Source organism: Melanotaenia boesemani, chromosome 1, assembly GCF_017639745.1.
Source record: "Melanotaenia boesemani isolate fMelBoe1 chromosome 1, fMelBoe1.pri, whole genome shotgun sequence".
Taxonomy (NCBI): Eukaryota; Metazoa; Chordata; class Actinopteri; order Atheriniformes; family Melanotaeniidae; genus Melanotaenia; species Melanotaenia boesemani.
In genome coordinates, this window is record NC_055682.1 from 37,103,620 (window position 1) to 37,124,195 (window position 20,576).

The window sequence follows — 20,576 nt, forward strand, 5'->3', positions numbered from 1 at the left end:
AACGTACAGGGAGCCAGTGCAGCGAGGCTAAAACAGGAGTAATATGTTGTCTCCTGCTAAAACCAGTGAGAAGCCGAGCTGCTGCATTTTGAACAAGTTGGAGGTGAGAGAGGAATTTATTGTCAAGACCGGAGAGGAGGGAGTTGCAGTAGTCGAGTCTGGAGAAAATGAGTGCATTGATAACTTTTTCTAAAACGGGCCGGAGGAGGACAAGTTTGATTTTACTGATGGTGCGGAGGTGAAGGAAACAGGACTGGGTGACTTTTTTGATGTGAAGATGAAAATTAAGATTGCAATCAAATATGACACCTAGGTTTCTGGCAGAGGGGGTGATGTTAGAAGAGAGAGGACCGAGGCTGTCTTCAATATGGGCGGTGGAGTGAGGAGGGTTGATTAAGATCATTTCAGATTTAGAACTGTTGATTTCTTATGTCATTGACCTTTTTAACAAAGTGATTTAAAAACAGTTCACACAGTTTTGTAGATGCCGCATTAAAATGACAGGGCTTGGGGTTAGCAATTGAGTCTAAAACCGTAAATAAAACTCTAGGATTGGATTGATTTTGTGTAATAATGTTAGAATAAAAAGCTGTCCTCGCTTCTTTGACTGCTTGTTGATAGGATTTAAGAATTTCTTTCCATACAAGATAAAATACATTTAGCCTGGACTTTTTCCATCTTCTCTTATTTTGCCTGCAAACCCTCTTTAACAATTGGGTATGTTCATTGAGCCAGGGTCGGAAAATTAAGTTAGGCTTTCTCTAACAGCAGTCGAGGAGGCTGAGGTAAAAAGTTGAGAAAACCTAGAGGCAGAAGAATAGTTAAAAACACGAGATCGAAAAGTTAAAACTTGGGTAACAGACTTTGGAGATAAAATAACATTAAATAAAACGGCTTTGTGATCAGACACATAGAAATCCTTAATTGAAAAATTGCCTGGGCTGAGACCAAAGGATAAAACCAAGTCCAGTGTACGGCCCTTAGAGTGAGTAGGAAAGTGAACTGCTTGCGTTAAATTAAAGGAGCCAATAATTTCAATAAAATCAGAAGTAAAAGAGATAGTTCCATCACTTAGTGTAGGTGGAGGACTGTGACCTCGTTGCTGTGGGGGTTTGAGAAAGGGCCAAGAGTGACTGGTGGTTGCGGGTTCTTTGTGGTTGCCCGTGATGCGGGACTGGGCTGCTCTGCGGTGGGGGTGGCTCTGAGTCTGGCCCCGTTGGGGGCTGTGGGGGCCAGCGGTTGGAGTCGCCTCGTGGCGGGGGGTGAGGCCACTGGTGGTGCCTGGGTTGGTGGGCGTCGGTCCTGAGCCGGGTGGCCGGGCTATTCTGGGGCGGGCTGGGCGGGGGTTCTGGGCTCTGGTGCCTGGGGGTGGTCCTCCTCCCTCCGGGGTGGTGGGCTCCGTATGTGCCTGGGGTCTGGGCCTGCCCGGATGTGCTGCCATGGTGTGGGTTGGTGCATGCCCTGGTGTCTGGTTGACACCCTGGGACCCAGGGTATGGCCCGGGGGCAGGGGGGGTGTAGGGGTTTGAAGGAGGGCTGAGTGGGATTCGGGGGATTATAGGGGGAGGTGCTGGGGTGTGAGACAGGGATGCTTGTATGTTGTGTGTGTAAAAGAGATAGAAGGGCAACAGACGTGAATATTAAAATCACCAAGAATCAACACTTTGTCGTAGAGGGCCATACACTGGGATAACAGATCAAAGAATTCTTGAATAAAAGCATTATTGGGTTTTGGGGGTCTATAAATAACTAAAACAAACACAGGCTCTTTACATGATATGAAAAAACACAGATGCTCAAATGAGATAAAATGGTTGTAGGGACCAGGAGTACATTTAAAGTTGCTCTTAAAAATGGCAGCAACCCCCCTCCTTTTCCGGACAGTCTTGGTTGATGAAGGAATGAGAAGTCAGGGGGGGCTGCTTCAATGAGTGGTGTGCAGTCTCCTTGAGTTAGCCATGTCTCTGTTAAAATCAAAAACTCCAAGTAATTGCTAGTAATAAAATCGTGGCAAATCAATGTTTTGTTGTTGATGGATCTGATATTTAAAAGACCAGAGCTTATTGGGGTGGAGCGGGGAGCAGGGGATGATGAGGGACAGAGAGGAATGGTGATAAGGCCGGGAGGAGAAGGTTCTCTAGGGATGAAGTGCCTGTAGGGGTGCAGGTTGGTGATGACAGTGATCCTGTGTTGAAAAGGGCTGCATGGGGAACTGGGTTGAGGGGGTACCAATGAGGGGGGGGGGGGGGGGGGGGGGGGGATGAAGTGGGAGCAGAGGGGGTTTCAAGTCAATTTTGTTTATGAGTCTGAACAGCATGGATGATGTTGTAAGTTAAATACCGGTTCCCTAGTGAATTTAGGTGGAGACCATCCGCCCTGAAAATGACTGAACAAGTCCAGAAAAAAAGTAGTACATTAAAACAATTTTTTTTTCACATTGCCATTTTCACATAATGACAATGTTACATGCAGGAAATAAAAAAACAACACAGTGTGTAACAGATTCACAGAGCTGCACCAAACTGAATACGTGACCCACAGCATGAAAAGCCTCACTTTGCACTCTCATTTAAGAGCAGTAAAAAACAAAGAAAAAAGATCAGCTCTGGACCAAATGCTGAAAATGTGATAAAACAACGTACTTTCTACTGTAGTTCTTTTTCTATTTTTCCTTTCACCACTGGACAGTCCAGTGGCAGTAGATGTGTTCATTACCTAAATGAGATGCCCATGTTTATTCTGTCCTGCCTTTTCTTTGTCATAAATACAACAACATGGAAAGTGTCCAAGCTAGTATGATAATAGTACTACTACTGTTTTTTCACTGTAAGCACAGCATAGTTTTATTCACAGCAAACATTTTTTTTAAAGATAATTGTATTTAGATTTAGCTGGTGCTCTGTGTGGAAGTTTTAGTTGAATCTTTGATCCTTTTCCAAGACAACACAAAGTACAGGAAGATGAAGACACCTGCATGAAACAAAGGGGAGAAAGACTGAAGTAAATGCTTAGATTGTGAAGAAGGTGAGGATCATGGAAATACAGCTGGTAAATAATTTATTGGATTTAGTAGATTCCTTGTTTTTTTTACAGTAGCATCGCCACAGAACAAAGATGATCACATTGTTTTTTCAGACCTTGCAACGGGTTCATAATGCAGAAGATGTAGAGGCCAGGTGTGCGCAGATCGCCAAAAGAGAAGAAGATCAGGCCCCAGGTAACGCCGAGCAGAATCATGATTGACAGTAGGGTGCAAAGGTTTCGCTTGGCTTTGTCACGATCACTCTGCCCAGCCTGACTCACAAAGACAGAAACCACAAGTTCAAGTCAGTGCAAAAAGTTAAAAACTAAGGTCCTTGTTTGTGCCCCTGATAGATTTTTCCCTTAGGTCTGGTACACATAATGATTTTTGAGCTGTTTTTGTCCCGATTTTGCATCTTCCCAAACACGGATGGCAAATGCCCGACCATGGTGAGATTTCCCTGTCCAATTATCATTTGGTCTGAGGTGCGTTACAAGCCGATTTGTCCCGATAAACCACTCCGAAACGGGTTGTAGCTGGCGTTTGGGAATATTGAACATGTTCAATATTTCAGAGCGGATTTCTTAGGAACGCCGACGACTCGTGCATTGTGACTGCGTGGATGGTGACGTGGATGGAATGTAGCCAATCAGAGAGTGAGCTGGCTGGGGAACAAGGAAGTAAATAATAGTCCCAAGACCCTCATCATTCCCTCGTCCTATATATCCTCTTACATGCTGGTGTTTCCGGTTGTTGGTATGGTTCTTTGTCTACGTTTTTTGCCAGTTGTTGCTATGATGCTTCTTCTACGTTTTGATGTTTGTCTGGCTCGGAGGACTAGATTGTAGATCAGTTGCGGGACAGCATCATTATGTGTGTGTTGTTCTGGGATTACATTTTCGGAGCACACCACACACACACTATGATCAAAACTGATTTTTGTTATCTTCACATATGAGGTCTCGACCAAGGTTATAAAAGTTTTGGATTTTTTATTAGTTTTTTCTCTTTTTTTTTTGACTTTTTATTTTCAAATTCAGATTGTTTTAATTAGTTTTTAAAGCAAATTTTCTAGTTTTTTTTAGTTTTTTTTTTTTTTTTAAATGCTTATTTTTAGTTTAGTTTTTAAACTAAACTAAATTAGGATATGTAGCGACCATCTGGTCCTATCATTTTAGTCGCTCTGGGTGCAGGGAAGACAGAAAGGACAGAAAGACAGAAAGGTAAGTTTGGGGTGTTTTTCCATTTTTTGAATGAATGAATGAGGTTCTGAAGCCCAGGATGGTGGTCTACAGCAACAGGATGAATGGATGGCCCCGAGGTTATGACAGGTATGGAGGTATAGTAGAGGCTGCGTGGAAAAGCATTGAGAAGTGGAAAAACGTTAAGGAGCGGAGAAGTGATGGAAGTGGTCAAAACCGTGCGACCTCCCGTCATCCGAGCACCCCATGCACTGTCATCTCCACGCCTATATGCACTTTCCTCAACACCTGTGCCATCCCAAACATAAACACACACCACCACAATAAACCTGAAGCAAACAATAAACAAAAATAATGGCTCCTACAGGGTATTTGTCAGGTGCAAAATTCAAAATGATCAGAATAAGCACTGTATAATAAAAACTTAAGATACAATTTTTAAAAACTGTATCAGGAGGAAACATGAACAGCCATCAACAAATCAAATACAACAGCCCAAAAGATAGTAGCCTTAAGTAAAAAAATTATGTGTGCAATGCTGCTTCTGAGATAGTGTGCTAGGTAAAAATCAACATAACCAACATACTAAAGACACACATCAAAATAACATGAATCCATTCAAGAGACAGTTCAGTCCTTTGCAGCCAGGAGTCTAAAAGAGCTCAATCTGACTAATGATAAACAACCTCAACAAACTCTAGACCCGAGGTTTACATCATTCAACTGAAACAATTAATAATTAACTACATAAAGAATTGAACTAGAGGTGCAGCAACTTTAGTACAAATCACTGCAGCTGATTAACAGCTGATTGCTATGTCTTGCTGCCTTCTACTATTTCTTAATATCTGTGATGCTTTCGTTTTATGTAAAGCACTCTGAAATGTCCTGTACATGAAATGTGCTGTACAAATAAACTGCCCTGCCTTCTGTGCTAAACATACATAACCTACTGTCCAACATTGTAAACAAAAATAAATTTAAGCCTTTCAAATTCAGCTTTTCAAGATTTTGTGTGTAGGTCTGTTTGTGTGTGTGTGTGTGTGTGTATGTGTGTGTGTGTGTGTGTGTGTGTAACTGACAGTGTGTCTGTGACTCACTTCCCTCCCCATGCTATTCAGCCTGGCTGAAGCTGCTCTTTCCGTGGAGGGGTGCAGAGAGGCTACCTGGTCCAGGTGCTCCTGGTTAACCTTCTTGTGCAGATTACCAAATGGACTTTCAGATTTTTTTTTTTTTCCACAAATTTTACCACCTGCTTCTTCTACAAGGCACTTTTATCTTTGGCATGGTCATAACGAAAAAAATCCCAAATAAGACTCTGCCGCTTTCTCCTAACTTTTTCCATAGCATCACGCTAACCGGCGCGGGCGGACACGTTGACACGTGACGTCACAAACCTTCGGGTGCCGTAAGACGCAGACACCTGCCGTAAATCCGGCAGAGCGAAGTAAATAGATTTCATATCAACCCCGAGGGCTTAATTATGAAATAAATTATCAAAAAACTAAAACAAAAGACATTTTGGTTTAATTTTAGTTAGTTTTAGTTCGTTTTATAAACACACAATACAGTTTCAGTTTTCGTTTTTTTTAAACTCTCGTTTTTATTTTTATTTCAGTTAACGAGAATAATAATAATGTAAGTTTTTCGTTAGTTTTCGTTAACGAAAATAACCTTAGTGTCGACCAGATAAAAGCTCACATAAGATTAAAAAATTTGTCATGTGTGTACCAGGCCTAAGCTAGCTGAGAGTCTTGGCCCACTTGCCTCATTTATTAAGCCCTCATTTAGGAACCTTGGTGTAACCCTTTACCCTGCACTGTCTTTAGATGCTCATATAAAATCACTTGTTTTCTCTTGTTTTTATCATCTCAAAAACATTGCCAAGCTGAGTCTAGTTGTTTCACCATCTGAGATGGAGATGATCATCCATGCTTCATCTCATCCAGTCAACTAAAGGTGACAGAGCCTTCAGTAGTGGCTCCTTCCCTCTGGAACTCCCTTCCTCTCAGCCTGAGGGACTCCATGATCTCTTTTAAAAAGCAGCTAAAAACACATATTTTAAAACTTGCTTTTCATTAATTCTCTGTATTCCCAGCATTAACAGGTGAGAGACAGGTACACCCTGGACAGTTCACCAGTTCATTGCAGGGCCAACACATATGGGACAAACAACCATCCACACTCGCACTCACTCCTAGGGAGAAATTAAGAGTAATCAATTAACCTAACATGCATGTCTTTGGACAGTGGGAAGAAGCCGGAGTACCCGGAGAGAACCCACGCATACACGGAGAGAACATGCAAACTCCACACAGAAAGGCCACCACCCTCAAGGTTCGAACCTCCTCCCAGCCCAGCCTACAGGACGACCGCTCTACCCACTGAGCCATGCTGCCCCTGCTTAAACTTGCTTTTTCTTAGTTTATTGGTTTTTATGTTCTCTGTGTTATTTTGTGTACTGTTTTATTGTTAAGCACTTTTTTATTTTATCTTGAAAGGTGCTATATAAATAAACATTTACTTACTTAATGATAAAGTATTTCTACCACAGAAATTCTTCATTATTGTAGTTTTGTACTGATCTCCCATTTGCAGTGAGATTGTATTGATTATACAACAGAAACATATTAGATTTATACATTAAAGCATTGATCAGAAAGGACTAAGAAAAATTCTAACGCAAATCAGCTAAGCATATTTATAAGCATCCAAACAAGGATAACCTTAACATGAGAGAAAAACTAAATAAGATTCAGAAAATCAAGAGATGACAGAAAGAGAAATTATTACCTGGTTGCTAGACTGGCTGGACAAAACCCATTTGACTATCACCACGAATATGATCATGTTGAAAAAGAACACCAAGCAAAACACTCCCAATGTTGACACCCACTTTACTGTGTTTTTGGTTATGTAGCATCTGAAAGGAAAGGGAGAACAGCCATTTCTTATCATCCAACAGAAAAAAAACACATTTAGGGTGAAGATTGAGCTTTTCCTGTCTTACTGAAATATTGAAACACACACATGCAAAAGAGTAAATAACAGAAAGTTAATTATTAATCTGCATTTTACGTGCTTGGAAGCTGTTGACAGCTTTTCTCTTACATTTTAGTGCTGTTGGGGTTAGACAAGTCCAGAGCAACATGACCATATGCCCCTGTGTCTATGATCACAACCACTGACACAATGACAGCAGGAACACCTGAAACACAAGAACTGAGTTAGGAGCTGATTCTTTAACCAAAGGGCTGCTTTAATACTTCTGATATTTCAGAAACAAGAGCACTGCTTAAATGTTTCTCCATTCAAGGATTTTTTCATAGATAGAATATTGTCTGAAAGCTGGTCTCTTATCAATGTCTCAACTCTGAAACCTATAGAAAGACTTAGACGTTTGCTGTCATGTTCGGGTCAAGTCTGACTGATTTACAACTTAAAACACACACACACACACACACACACATACACACACACAGACACACTCACTCAAGATTGAACAATGTCTTTTGCGGGCACACATCTCTTTCCCGCGCTTATGTGCCGATCCTCCCACTTAAACCAACCTTCTGATGAATCAATATCTTCACACAGACTAGACAGGTGTCCATCATTTACCCACGCTTTTTTGCCCATCCCCCACATGAACCACACCTTCCAGACTATTCAGTGTATCATCTTCACACAGACCCAATATACAGGTGCTCGTCATAAAGTTAGAATATCATGAAAAAGTTGATTCAGTAATTCCATTCAAAAAGTGAAACTTGTATAATGGAGACATTCATTCCTTACAGACTGATATATTTCAAATATTTATTTCTTTTAATACTTATGATTATAACTGACAACCAATTAAAATCCCAAATTGAGTATCTCAGAAAATTAGAATATTGTGAAAAGGTTCAATATTGAAGACACCTGGTGCCCCACTCCAATCAGCTAATTAACTCAAAACACCTGTAAAGGTCTTTAAATGGTCCCTCAGTTTAATTCTGTTCATTACACAATCATGGGGAAGACTGCTGACCTGACAGTTGTCCAAAAGATGACCATTGACACCTTGCACAAGGAAGGCAAGACACAAAAGGTCATTGCTAAAGAGGCTGGCTGTTCACAGAGCTCTGTATCCTAGCACATTAATAGAGAGGCGAAGGAAAGGAAAAGATGTGGTAGAAAATAGTGTACAAGCAATAGGGATAACCGCACCCTGGGATTATAAAATGAAACCCATTCAAAAATGTGGAGGAGATTCACAAAGAGTGGACTGCAGCTGGAGTCAGTGCTTCAGGAACCACCACGCACAGATGTATAGACATGGGTTTCAGCTGCTGCATTCCTTGTGTCGAGCCACTCTGGAACAAGAGACACTATTAGAAGCATCTCGACTGGGCCAAAGACAAAAAGGACTGGACCACTGCTGAGTGTCCAAAATGATGTTCTCTGATGAAAGGAAATTTTGCATGTCCTTTGGAAATCAAAGTCCCAGAGTCTGGAGGAAGAGAGGAGAGGCACAGAATCCACGTTCCTTAAGGTGGAGTGTAAAGTTTCCATAGGCAGTGATGGTTTGGGGTGCAGTGTCATCTGCTAGTGTTGGTCCACTGTGTTTTCTTAGGTCCACAGTCAACGCAGTTTTACAGCAATTCATGCTTCCAACCACTGACCAACTTTATGGAGATGCAGATTTTATTTTCCAACAGGACTTGGCACCTGCACACAGTGCCAAAGCTACCAGTACCTGGTTTAAGGACCACGTCATCCCTGTTCTTAATTGGCCAGCAAACTCGCATGACCTTAACCCCATAGAAAATCTATGGGGTATCATGAAGAGGAAGATGCAACATGCCAGACCCAACAATGCAGAAGAGCTGAAGGCCACTATCAGAGCAACCTGGGCTCTTATAACACCTGTGCAGTGCCACAGACTGATGGACTTCATGCTACGCCGCACTGCTGCAGTAATTCAGGCAAAAGGAGTCCCAACTAAGTATTGAGTGCTGTACATGCTCATGTTTTTCATGTTTATACTTTTCAGTTGGCCAACATTTCTAGAAATCCTTTTTTTGTATCGGTCTTAAGTAATATTCTAATTATCTGGGATATTGAATTTTGTTTGCCTTGCACTAGAGGAGGATGTCTCAGAAGTGGAAGACAACACAGATTTAGATCCAGACTTTGAGGAGACTGACCAATCGACAGATGGAGCGCGAGAGGCACCTGAAGAACAGGCACCTGAGGAGACATTCCAGTCCAAGAGTGGACACTTGCTCTGGTCTTCATCCCCCCAGGACAGAGGAAGTAGAGCGAGAGTGGAAAACATCATAAAGATGACGCCAGGGCCAACACAGTATGCAACATCTTGTGTGGATTACATCAAATCCAGCTTCCAACTCTTTTTACCAGAGTCCATTGAGGGAATTATACTGGAGATGACAAACCTGGAGGGGAAGCATGTGTTTGGGGACACCTGGAGAGAAATCGACCTGGTAGACCTCCAAGCCTAGGTCTGTCGATTTTAAGCAGGTTATATCGCTCAAACAAGGAGGCTACAAAAAGTCTGTGGGATGCAGTCTGGCAGGCCTATATTCCGGGCAACTATGTCTGTAAAATACGGTTAGCTTCTGGAAGCTCTCACCCGTGGAAACGGTTGGCTGATATAGCCCTCTCCCGTTATAGTGATGCCGGTTAGTATAGAGCCAGCCACACTGTGGGATGTCCAGTAAAAGACGGATACAGTTGAAGATGATTTCACAATCTTTATATAGAGGTTTCGTCACCATTTACAGCATCACACACACAGCCACCCACTGCAGTTTCCAATGTGCATTAAGGTGTGGTTCTGAAATGGAAACAGTACATTAACATAAAATAGAACAGTAAAACTGTTTATCTCTCCTCTATTATTAAACAGAAACAAACCATGCATATGGATGCATTCATTGAGAAAGGAATAATAGCACTCTCACACAACAGTAAGTGAGTGACAGCTCTCTAAACGTCATGAACTAACAAATAAGACTTGCTTTAGCAAGCTCTGGATACAGCAGTTAGCATGCCCATGCCCGCCTCATGTTAACAATAGCAACCGTTAGCACTCACTCAGCAGTAGCTACAGCAGGGCTGCTTTAAGCTAGCAAACATTTAACTATAACAAACTACGGTAAAATGTATATCCAACATGACACAACGCTGCAGTAACATTACACACATGTTCGAACTTGGCTACTCACTATTTTCATGCACGCACAACACTCTTGGAAACTTTCAGCACTCCTGATGTCTGTCTGTTAATCCGCGATCAAAAGGGGAGAAGAACGGCTGCAGAGTGGGCGGGAGCAGACAGCCAGTAGTGCAACGTGATTGGTTGACTGGGATAATTGACTGACAGCTGAGGTAACAAATAGCAAGCAGCTAACTAGAAACAGAGAAGTCCATGAGGTAGAATGGCCTTTTTAACAATGTCCTTACAGCAGTTTCATGTGTGTTCAATAATTATTAGATTTGATAACTGTTACGGCCTCAGGCCAAGGCTTCCTGTGCAGAATATGCAGAACTGCAGTGCTGCAGCACTCCAAGGATTGGCTGCTGACTCACTCCAGGTTCCCTCCTTTCGAAGTCCGGATTGGACGCTAACGCTCCCACTCATCCCCGGAAGACCGCCCAGATGGACTAATCACCCATAAAACCCAGACAATCACAACCTGTCGGCGCGGCTGTGTGGTTGGGTAACACCAGTGCACCAAGGGTGGCTTTGGTCTGAGGTGGAGATTGTGTTGAATTGGTTGGTTTAATAGTTAGATGGTGAAATTGTGGATACTGAGCTTTCTGGATTGTCTGTAAAGTGGTGAAAAGACTCTCAGTTAAATTTGTGCTTTTTGATGAACTTTTGCTTTTGATAAACATTTATGTTACATTGTTTGACTATTTGACTCTCGTTAAAGAGACGCCTTGAGTTTATTAGCTGTGTGTTTTTTTTTATTTTCTTATTGTATTACTCCCAGGGTTTCGGGTTGATTTTGAGTTGATGTGGTTGGGTTGTTGTTTAAAATTAATACCTAAAAAAGGACACTTTTCGTTTGTTTATTTGAAACTGTAGATATTTCCGGGTTTTCTTTAATAGGATCTTTTCTGTTATCCTTAAGGCTCCCGGTGTGTGTTTTGAGACTGTGGTTTTTGGATTTATTTTGTGTAGGAATAAAAGAACTGTTTTCCTTTTATATCGGATCTTTATTTTCTTGCTGCGTTTTCCCTGATCCCTAGCGGGGGGGGGGAGTAACAATAACAGAGTTACACGACCTGTCCACACAAACACACAGACACACACACACACACACACACACACATGCGACTTCATGTTGTGGTCATGTTCATGTTCATTTTGTAATACATTTTTAGTGCCTATTTTTATTTTCTCAACTCTTGCTGCTATTATTGCATTTTCTCAATTGCAGTTATTTTATGTCTATTTCTATAAATTCATGTTAAATACTACTTTTACACATTTTTCACAGCTAAAGAATGTTGAATAAAAATTTGGTGCTGAAAAATGGTTTTTGTGCAAATTTAAAAGCAGTTAAAACAGACCGGTCAATTATGAGTGGGAGACTAAAGTAAGGGGCAGGAGGTGAACACGACAGGAAGGTTAACTTAAAAACATTCTTCCTCTGTCAAAGGCGATGTCACACTATCACATATGTAAGCCACATGTGGCTGTTTTATCTGTCCGACATGGTAACCTGAGAAATACCATGATTAGTAAGAGAAAGTCCCACGTAAAATTCACATAAAGTCCTGCTGAAAAACTGGCTAAGGTCTAACCAGAACTGTACTCACTTCACATTAAATATGTATACCACATCTTCCTCTTAAATCCAGTGGGTGAGTATGTCTAACTGGTGTATATAAATACGTTGGTGATGAATAATGTGTGTTAGTGTATACAAGATGGCGGTGTTTCAGGCCGTAGAGGGATCATCCCATTATTGGTGGGTTGGCGGATGAATCCTGCTTCATTCCTGTCACACTTCAACCCTCCTTGCCTCCAGTGTCGGCATCACTTGTGTATGAATGTTCGGTGGCGTGACTGGCTGCCACTTTTCCGTCATATACACACATGGAGCTTACCACCATCAAATATGAATTTGGAGTGAATGAATAATGGATTCAATGTAAAGCACTTATCCATTACTATTATTACCTCCGTCAAAGTGGAGGTTATGTTTCAGGCCCTGTCTGTCTATCTATCTGTCTGTCTGTTTGTCTGTTAGCAACATAACTTAAAAAGTTATGGATGGATTTTGATAAAAATTTTTAGGAAATCTCACAAATGGAATAAAGAGAGTAGATTTTGGGGGTGATCCGGATGACCACCTGGATCCTGGAGTTTATTAAAGGATGGAGATCATTTTACTACTATTATTAACTTCAAAATAGTTCCCATAATCATTGGCAATAAAAAAGAAAAATGACAATGCCTTAGTGGGAGTGCTTCTAGTTTTTATTATTTTAGCTACTGTATTGTTTACCTGTTTTCTGTTTTGAGATCTTTTGGGGACAATGCATGGAAACTGGCTTTGGCAGGTTTACATTCAGCATGTTTACAATCATATTTTATGAAATGTTGTTTACTCGTACTATCCCATACAAATAAATAAACAGAAATTGAATGATGCCACTCACCCCAGCCCACCACACTGGCTTTAAGCATGTATCTCTTGATATAGATGTTGAAGACTTTGACTACAAGAAGGTAGAGGTGGAACCCCTCCAACAGCATCCAGCTGAAAGTGGCCAACAGGTAGTAGTGAAGAGAAATAGCCACGTAGAAACAAAGTTCAGTGGAGGAGGTTTTTGCAGCTGTCTCAGTGGATAGGAAGTGTACGTTGAGGAGGATCAGAGCAATTACAAGGCTGATGTGCACCTTCTTAGTGTCATCTGCTCTGATTTGTCTGCCAGACAGAGAAGATGGGATCTGTGGTAAGAAACACTTCTGTGCAGACTCTATGGTCATACTGTGGTTGTAAGAAAATAGTCATGTACACTGACGGCTGACATGAGGGTTAGATGAGAAATGTTCATTAACTCACATTGTCCCACTAGCAATGAAATGGTAATGAAGGAGGAATTACATTGCTGTTGTAATTTAAACAGAAAGAATGAGGCAACAAAGAAAGATCAGGGAAAAGTCAAAGAAAAGATTAAGAAGATATAGAAGAAAGAGAAAATTAATAAAGGACACGTTACTTATTTGTGATGAAAATCAGAACAGCGATGATCATAGTAACCAGAGAAAGACTACATCCCACAAGACTGATGTATTTCAGGATCTGCTGGTCCTCAACTGAAAGTAAAGAAGTAGATACCTGTGGAGAAAAAAGGATTTTCTTGAAACTGTATGCTTACAACGTTTTCATCGTCACATTTGATCAGTTTTAACCCTTGTGGGCCCTTTAAAAATTTGCATGGTTTAGGTAGCACAACGGTACCTCTAATCAAAGTGTCAGAAAAAGTCAAATATAATGTTTTTTTGTTGTGTTTTTTTCACATCAGATCTGTTCAACATCTTTGGGCCTAACCACAGGTATGTGAACGTATATATATATATATATATATATATATATATATATATATATATATATATATATATATATATATATATATATATATATATATATATATATATATATATATTAAGCTTTTTTATTGGAAAAACCTGTTTTTCCAATATTTTGAAGGTAGAGGCTGTGATTTATTTGATATTTATAAAAAAAAAACATAATTATATGTCAGGATAACGGTATGTGGTTATAATGGATGCCCCATTAAAGCTCATTCCCCAAAGGTGCCCCGAGGTGAAACTGTATCTTGTACACAATGTAAATTTCCAGCATTTATATATATATAGTACACTTTTAAGTTTGTATGGGGTATTTCTTTTTTATATATATATATCTAAATCTTGAGATATTATGAATGGCTTTTAAACTAAAAGACAAAGACAAAGCCACACATTTTACATTGCTTAGTGTTAAAAATCCCTCTTTTGTTTTTTGGCAGGTGTTGTGGTAGCATCGTGACACCAGAGTGCTGCAAATCATGTCTGTTGTTGGCAATCCATACTACACAATACATCTTCAACTAGATCTAAGGCCTGTATGACAAAGCTGGATTTTCTCTTATCCAGGTAACTTAACTGTTAACCCTGGGTTTTCTGTTCTGTAAAGCTGTAGATATAATCAAGGGTGAAACCATAGTTTAAATTTAATGCATGTTTTGAAATGTTTAATGATTAGTAATGTTAAATATTTTCTGAGAACATGAATTTCCAAGTATTTTACAACAAGTTACTGTTATAATTCTCATGCATATGAGCCGTTTAGTTTCCAAGAGCATTGACAGTGTTTTTATGTTTGAATCTTTATTTAAAGCAACAGGAAGGGACTGTTGTACAACAGAAGAAGAAAAATGTTGTGAATTAGACAGGATGTTGGCTGAGAATGGTGCATGTTTATTGTTTGTGTTAACTTCAAGTTTGAAGTAAAAGATTTAAAGATATTCTCATTACCTGATTTATGAAACTCCATCTACATAATAAAGAGTCAGTTTATCAACACTAAACATGTTAACCTTCAACATCAGAATAATAAGTCCAACCCACCTCTGAGCTTTAAAGATTCACCTACATACAAACACCAAAGAATGCTGAGTATCATGTTATTGAGACATTCCTCTGAAGTGTATTAATAAATAAAAAGACCAGTCCTACCAAAAGCACAGCAAAGATTGTGAGATGGTTACAGGAACAGGTGATGTTACTCCAACCAGGTTCCCACAGGGTCTCACAGCCTTCACGGCTGAATGCTGGAAAGTCGGGCAGACAAATAAATCCATAATTCAAGTACATCAACCTACAGTAGCTGCTTGATAAAACCACAATGAAACTTACATATACTTTTTATAACTAAAGAAATAATTATCCTGTAAAGTGTTCATGATACTCACCTTGGGTTGAATAATTTAAGAACACACACTGGGGATTCCACAACTCCTGTAACACAACATTATGGGTTTACATGATAAAAAGTGTGTTTTATACAATTACTTTGAATATAACAAAAGAAACAACTTTATTCATTTTTATGTCATCTACTGAAATACATTTATCTATAAATAAAATAAAGCCACCGAGCTGGTTGCATCTATGCTTTTGATGCACTCCCAGTTGTTTTTTTTTCTGTTGTAACCATAACAGGAATATCTTTTTTACATTTTTTCCCACTTTGTACTTCTGTGGCTTCTTTTATCCGTCCATTTGAGCGGGTATTCCCGTTCCTTTGTGCTTGAACATGGGTTCCTGTCTTGACATATGCAGTGCAATGCACACTTAAGCTAGGAAATCACTGGAACCTTCTTTTTTTTTTTTTTTTTTTTTTTTTAACTTGTCCTGTCCAGCATCATAGCAAGCAAAATGATAATCTGGTTGCTGTATCGTGCTGAACAAATTTCCTCTGCCAAGGGGAGGCCTATGGGTAAGGCTCCTCTTGATAATGTGATTAATTTATTTATTTATTTACTTTGAATCACGGAATCTATGTAATCTTGCTGGACCTGACCGGAGGGGACAGAAAAAGATGGAAAATAGCAAAAAGAGCAAAAGGGAAAGAAGAAAGGAGACAAAAAGATCACAGACAGAAGGCAACGACCCTTCAATCCACACCATCACCAGACAACAAACTGTTACACCTGTACATGACCACACCAGAAAATTTCCTACAACTTTTACAAAAGCAGAAACACACACACAGGAAAAACAAAAAAACAAACAAAAAAAAAAAAAAAACAGGGCTGCCAGTCATTAAGAGTTTTTAAATAATAACCAAATCAAAAAGACATAACAGCGACCAGATACTAACTCACAGGAAAAATACAAAAAAAAAAATGAATAATTATCGCTTACTATTAAAAACCCACTAGACAACTCAGTGACTGTGTCAGCATGCAGAGCATGAGAAACAAGGAGTGATCAGTGATGAAGCGTGGTGAGTGAGATCATGCAAATGCGACCTCGCCTCCACGGAGGCCAGAGGCAGACCAGGGCCTGAGCCGGGCCCTCAGCAGCAGACCCGGAGCACCAACCCAAGCCACCCCACCACAAAGACGACTCCAGCCCCACCCGAAGGGCGGCAGAGGAGAGCCCCAGCAAGAGCCCCCCACGGTCCCGGGGCACAGGCCCCAGTGGGCCAAGATCAGCTGCCGCCGGCCTCGCCAGGGACCGGCCACCCAGGGCAGCCCAAGCGAAGGGCCCAGGGCCCCAGGAGCCCAGAGGCGGCCGCCCCACCCCCCAAAGGCAGAGGGCCTGCAACATGCCTAGGAAGACCAGGCCCCCCCAGACAGCCACCCGGCGTAGGCCAGCACACACCCCGATGTTCCAGCCGCACACCCCGGGAACCAGGGTGCTATCGGCCCCCTCCCCCCACTCCCCATCTACTTCAACCTGCACCCCATATAACCCCACACTCACACCCTCCCCCGTGCAGCACCCACAATCACTCACCACCATACAATCACGCCACACACAACCCACCCACCATGCCCCGTGGGGGACACCCCAGGCAAACCAGCGGACAGCGAGCCCCAAGCACCCCCCCTTGACCCAACCCCCACAGAGCCAGCAGCCCACCAGTGCAGCCACCCCAGGACCCGGCCCCGGAAGCAAACTTCCCTCTGGATGATGAGCCTTTAGTGGCATTAGGCACCCCTGCTCCCCAGGAGGCCCCCCAGGGCAAGACAGGCCAGGAGAGGCCACCCCCCATGACCGGGCCATTCAGGGACTGCAGCCAGTGAGCCGCCACCCACCCCAGAAATTACCCACCCTCCCACACCCCTAACGGGGAATGAGAGGATGGGGACAGCAGCAGACCCACGGCCCACCACCCCCAGGCCCGCCCAGGCCCGCCCAGCCCCCCCACAAGTGCACTTAACCCCGCCCCAACCACACACAGAAACACATGCACACACCTATTTCCTTGCACACTCCCACTCATCCTAACTCACATATGCCTTCTCAGCCCCACCCAAAAAATATAAACACTCGCACAGCATTCAACCCTCCCACTCTCACTCCCCAGACACACCCCCACTCATCCTAACATATGCATACGCACGCACACAAACATACCCCCCATTCACACAAACATCCAAAGTATAGACACACACACACAACATACAAGCATCCCTGTCTCACACCCCAGCACCTCCCCCTATAATCCCCCGAATCCCACTCAGCCCTCCTTCAAACCCCTACACCGCCCCCCCCCCCCCCCCCCCCCCCCCCCCTGCCCCCAGGCCATACCCTGGGTCCCAGGGTGTCAACCAGACACCAGGGCATGCACCAACCCACACCACGGCAGCACATCCGGGCAGGCCCAGACTCCAGGCACATACGGAGCCCACCACCCTGGAGGGAGGAGGACCACCCCCAGGCACCAGAGCCCAGAACCCCCGCCCAGCCCGCCCACCCGGCCCAGGACCGACGCCCACCAACCCAGGCACCACCAGTGGCCTCACCCTCCGCCACGAGGCGACTCCAACCGCTGGCCCCCACAGCCTCCGACGGGGCCAGACCCAGAGCCACCCCCACCGCAGAGCAGCCCAGTCCCGCACCACGGGCATCCACAAAGAACCAGCAACCACCAGTCACTCCCGGCCATTTCTCAAACCCCCATAGCAACGAGGTCACAGTCCTCCACCTACACTAAGTGATGGAACTAAGCACAGGGGACCAGAAGGAATGAGATTCAGCCAAATAGTTCTTTGAGGAGGCAGACATTGTCTCACTACTGATGTGGTCAACTAAGAGATTCCTAAACTGCTGAATACACAGATTATTTTTGTTTTTCCAGTTCACAAGGATAGTTTTCTTTGCGATGCATAATGCTGTGCGTATCATGTGTGCAGAGTTAATTGCCATATTAATGTCACCCAAGTCACCTAGTAGACATAGTGCGGGGATTGTAGGAATATTACATTTAAACCATGTTGACATGTCCACACATACCTGAAGCCAGAACCTGCGGACAGGTGTGCAGGACCACAAGGCATGGAGGTAGTTGTCTGGTGTGTTTTCATTGCAGTGTGTGCAGATGTTTGATTGTGACAGACCCATCCTGAACATCCTTTGTCCTGTATAATGAGTTCTATGCAGAATTTTGAATTGTATTAGTTGCATATTTGAATTTTTAGTCATTTTAAAGGTGTTTAAACATATTTGTGACCATTTATCTTTATTAAAGTTACTGGATAAGTCACCCTCCCATTTTGAAGTTGGAAGACAGATTAAGTCTTCTAGTTTGGATAATAGTCTATATGTTTTTGATTATAGCTTTGGGGCATTGAGATTCATGAATTCCGCCACCCTAATAGGTAGCTGTAAGTTTAATTGATTAATGGTATATTTTTTACATATAATAGATTTAAGCTGGTGATATTCTAAAAATGTTTTGCTACTGATTCCATATTGTGAAGTGAGAATATTAAATGATAAGAAGTTTCCATTTTCTATTATATGTTCTAACTCTTTTATTCCTTTATTTTTCCATTGAGTAAAATTGATAACCTTTTGTTTTGCAGGATGTCAGGGTTGTTCCAGAGGGGTGTAAACTTACATGGAAAAAGTGAGGATTTGGTTATTTTTAGAAAATCCCACCAAGCCACTAAGGAGGAACTGATATTGATGCTTTTAAAACACTTATGTGTTTTGATGGTTGAGCTGATGAATGGCAGGTCAGAGATAAACACATCCTCACACAATGCTTGCTCTACATCTAACCATGTTTCATCCAGACTGCTAGGTTTAAGCCATTTGGAGATATACTGCAGCTTGTTAGCTAAGAAAACATGATTAAAGTCAGGTAGCTCCAATCCTCCTCTATCTTTAGTCTGTTGTAAAGTTTTTAGACTGATACGTGATGGCTTATTTTTCCATAGAAATTTAGATATATGTGAGTCCAGTGACTTAAACCAACTGGAGGATGGTTTAGTGGGTATCATTGAAAACAGGTAGTTTACTTTAGACAGAACCATCATTTTAACTGTGGCAACCCTCCCCATGAGTGATATGGGTAAGGGCCTCCACCGTGAGAGATCATCCTCTATTACTTTAAGTAGCTGGACATAATTTAGCTTTGTTAGTTCTGATAACCTGGGGAAATGTTTATGCCTAGATATCTAATGTTTCCAGACTGTATTGTAGTATTGGGTATGTTTTGTAGGTCACAGTTGATGGGCATAATAATAGTCTTAGACCAGTTAATAGAGTATTAAATAATAATAATAATAATACATTTTATTTAAAGCGCCTTTCAGGGCACCCAAGGACGCTGTACAAACAAATAATAAAACATTAAAAGTACAGGAGAGGCAGACATATACAACACAATCTAAAAATCTAAACATAAAGGGCAGAGTGGCGAGGATGTGATTGAAAATAATGTTACAGAGAGTATGCTGTTCTGAAAAGATGAGTTTTGAGTTTGGAAATGAAGATGAGGAGAGAATCGGTATTGCGGAGGTCAGGAGGAAGTGCGTTCCAGAGCTGGGGAGCAGAGCGACTGAAAGCTCTGCTCCCCATGGTGCTGAGACGGGCAGGAGGGACAGAGAGATGGATAGAAGAGGAGGAGCGAAGACATCTGGAAGGGGTGACTATGTGGAGAAGATCTGAGAGGTAAGGGGGTGAGAGTTTATGTATGGATTTGTATGTATGGAGGAGAATCTTGTATTCTATCCTGTACTTGATGGGAAGCCAGTGAAGTTCTTGCAGGATGGGAGTGATGTGATGAAAGGAAGGAGTTCGGGTGATGATGCGGGCAGCAGAATTCTGAACCATTTGGAGTTTATGAATGGATTTTTGTGGGAGGCCAAAGAGGAGAGAGTTGCAGTAATCCAGGCGGGAGGTGACAAGGCTGTGCACCAGGATAGAGGTGGTGTGGGGGGTGAGGGAGGGGCGAAGACGGTTGATATTGCGCAGATGGAAATAGGCTGAGCGGGTGATGTTATTGATGTGTGAGGTGAATGATAAGGTGCTGTCGAGGATGACACCTAGACTCTTGACCTGAGGGGAGGGGGAAACTGAGGCGCTGTTGATGGTGAGGGAGAAACTATTAACTTTGGAAAGGGTGGATTTGGTACCAATGAGGAGAATTTCAGTTTTATTACTGTTCAGTTTTAGGAAGTTGGTGGTGAACCAGGATTTTATTTCCAGGAGACAGGCAGAGAGGGAGGTAGGTGGGAGCGTGGAATTTGGTTTACAGGACAGGTAGAGCTGGGTGTCATCCGCGTAACAGTGGAAATAGA

At 42.2% G+C, this 20,576-nt stretch overlaps 1 protein-coding gene across 1 annotated transcript in view; it reads right to left on the reverse strand.

The window, feature by feature from the left end:
• Window positions 1-1,506: 1,506 nt before the first annotated feature.
• The window catches only part of LOC121634287 (adhesion G-protein coupled receptor G2-like), a 34,589-nt gene continuing 15,519 nt past the window's right edge, over window positions 1,507-20,576 (reverse strand). The window contains exons 6-13 of the mRNA XM_041976859.1: window positions 15,228-15,273; window positions 14,992-15,086; window positions 13,470-13,588; window positions 12,906-13,174; window positions 7,335-7,431; window positions 7,017-7,146; window positions 3,137-3,293; window positions 1,507-2,969 (exon numbers count right to left, since the gene is read on the reverse strand). Coding sequence (XP_041832793.1) covers window positions 2,887-2,969; window positions 3,137-3,293; window positions 7,017-7,146; window positions 7,335-7,431; window positions 12,906-13,174; window positions 13,470-13,588; window positions 14,992-15,086; window positions 15,228-15,273 — 996 coding nt within the window. The 3' untranslated portion in view covers window positions 1,507-2,886. The remainder of the gene's footprint in view (window positions 2,970-3,136; window positions 3,294-7,016; window positions 7,147-7,334; window positions 7,432-12,905; window positions 13,175-13,469; window positions 13,589-14,991; window positions 15,087-15,227; window positions 15,274-20,576) is intronic.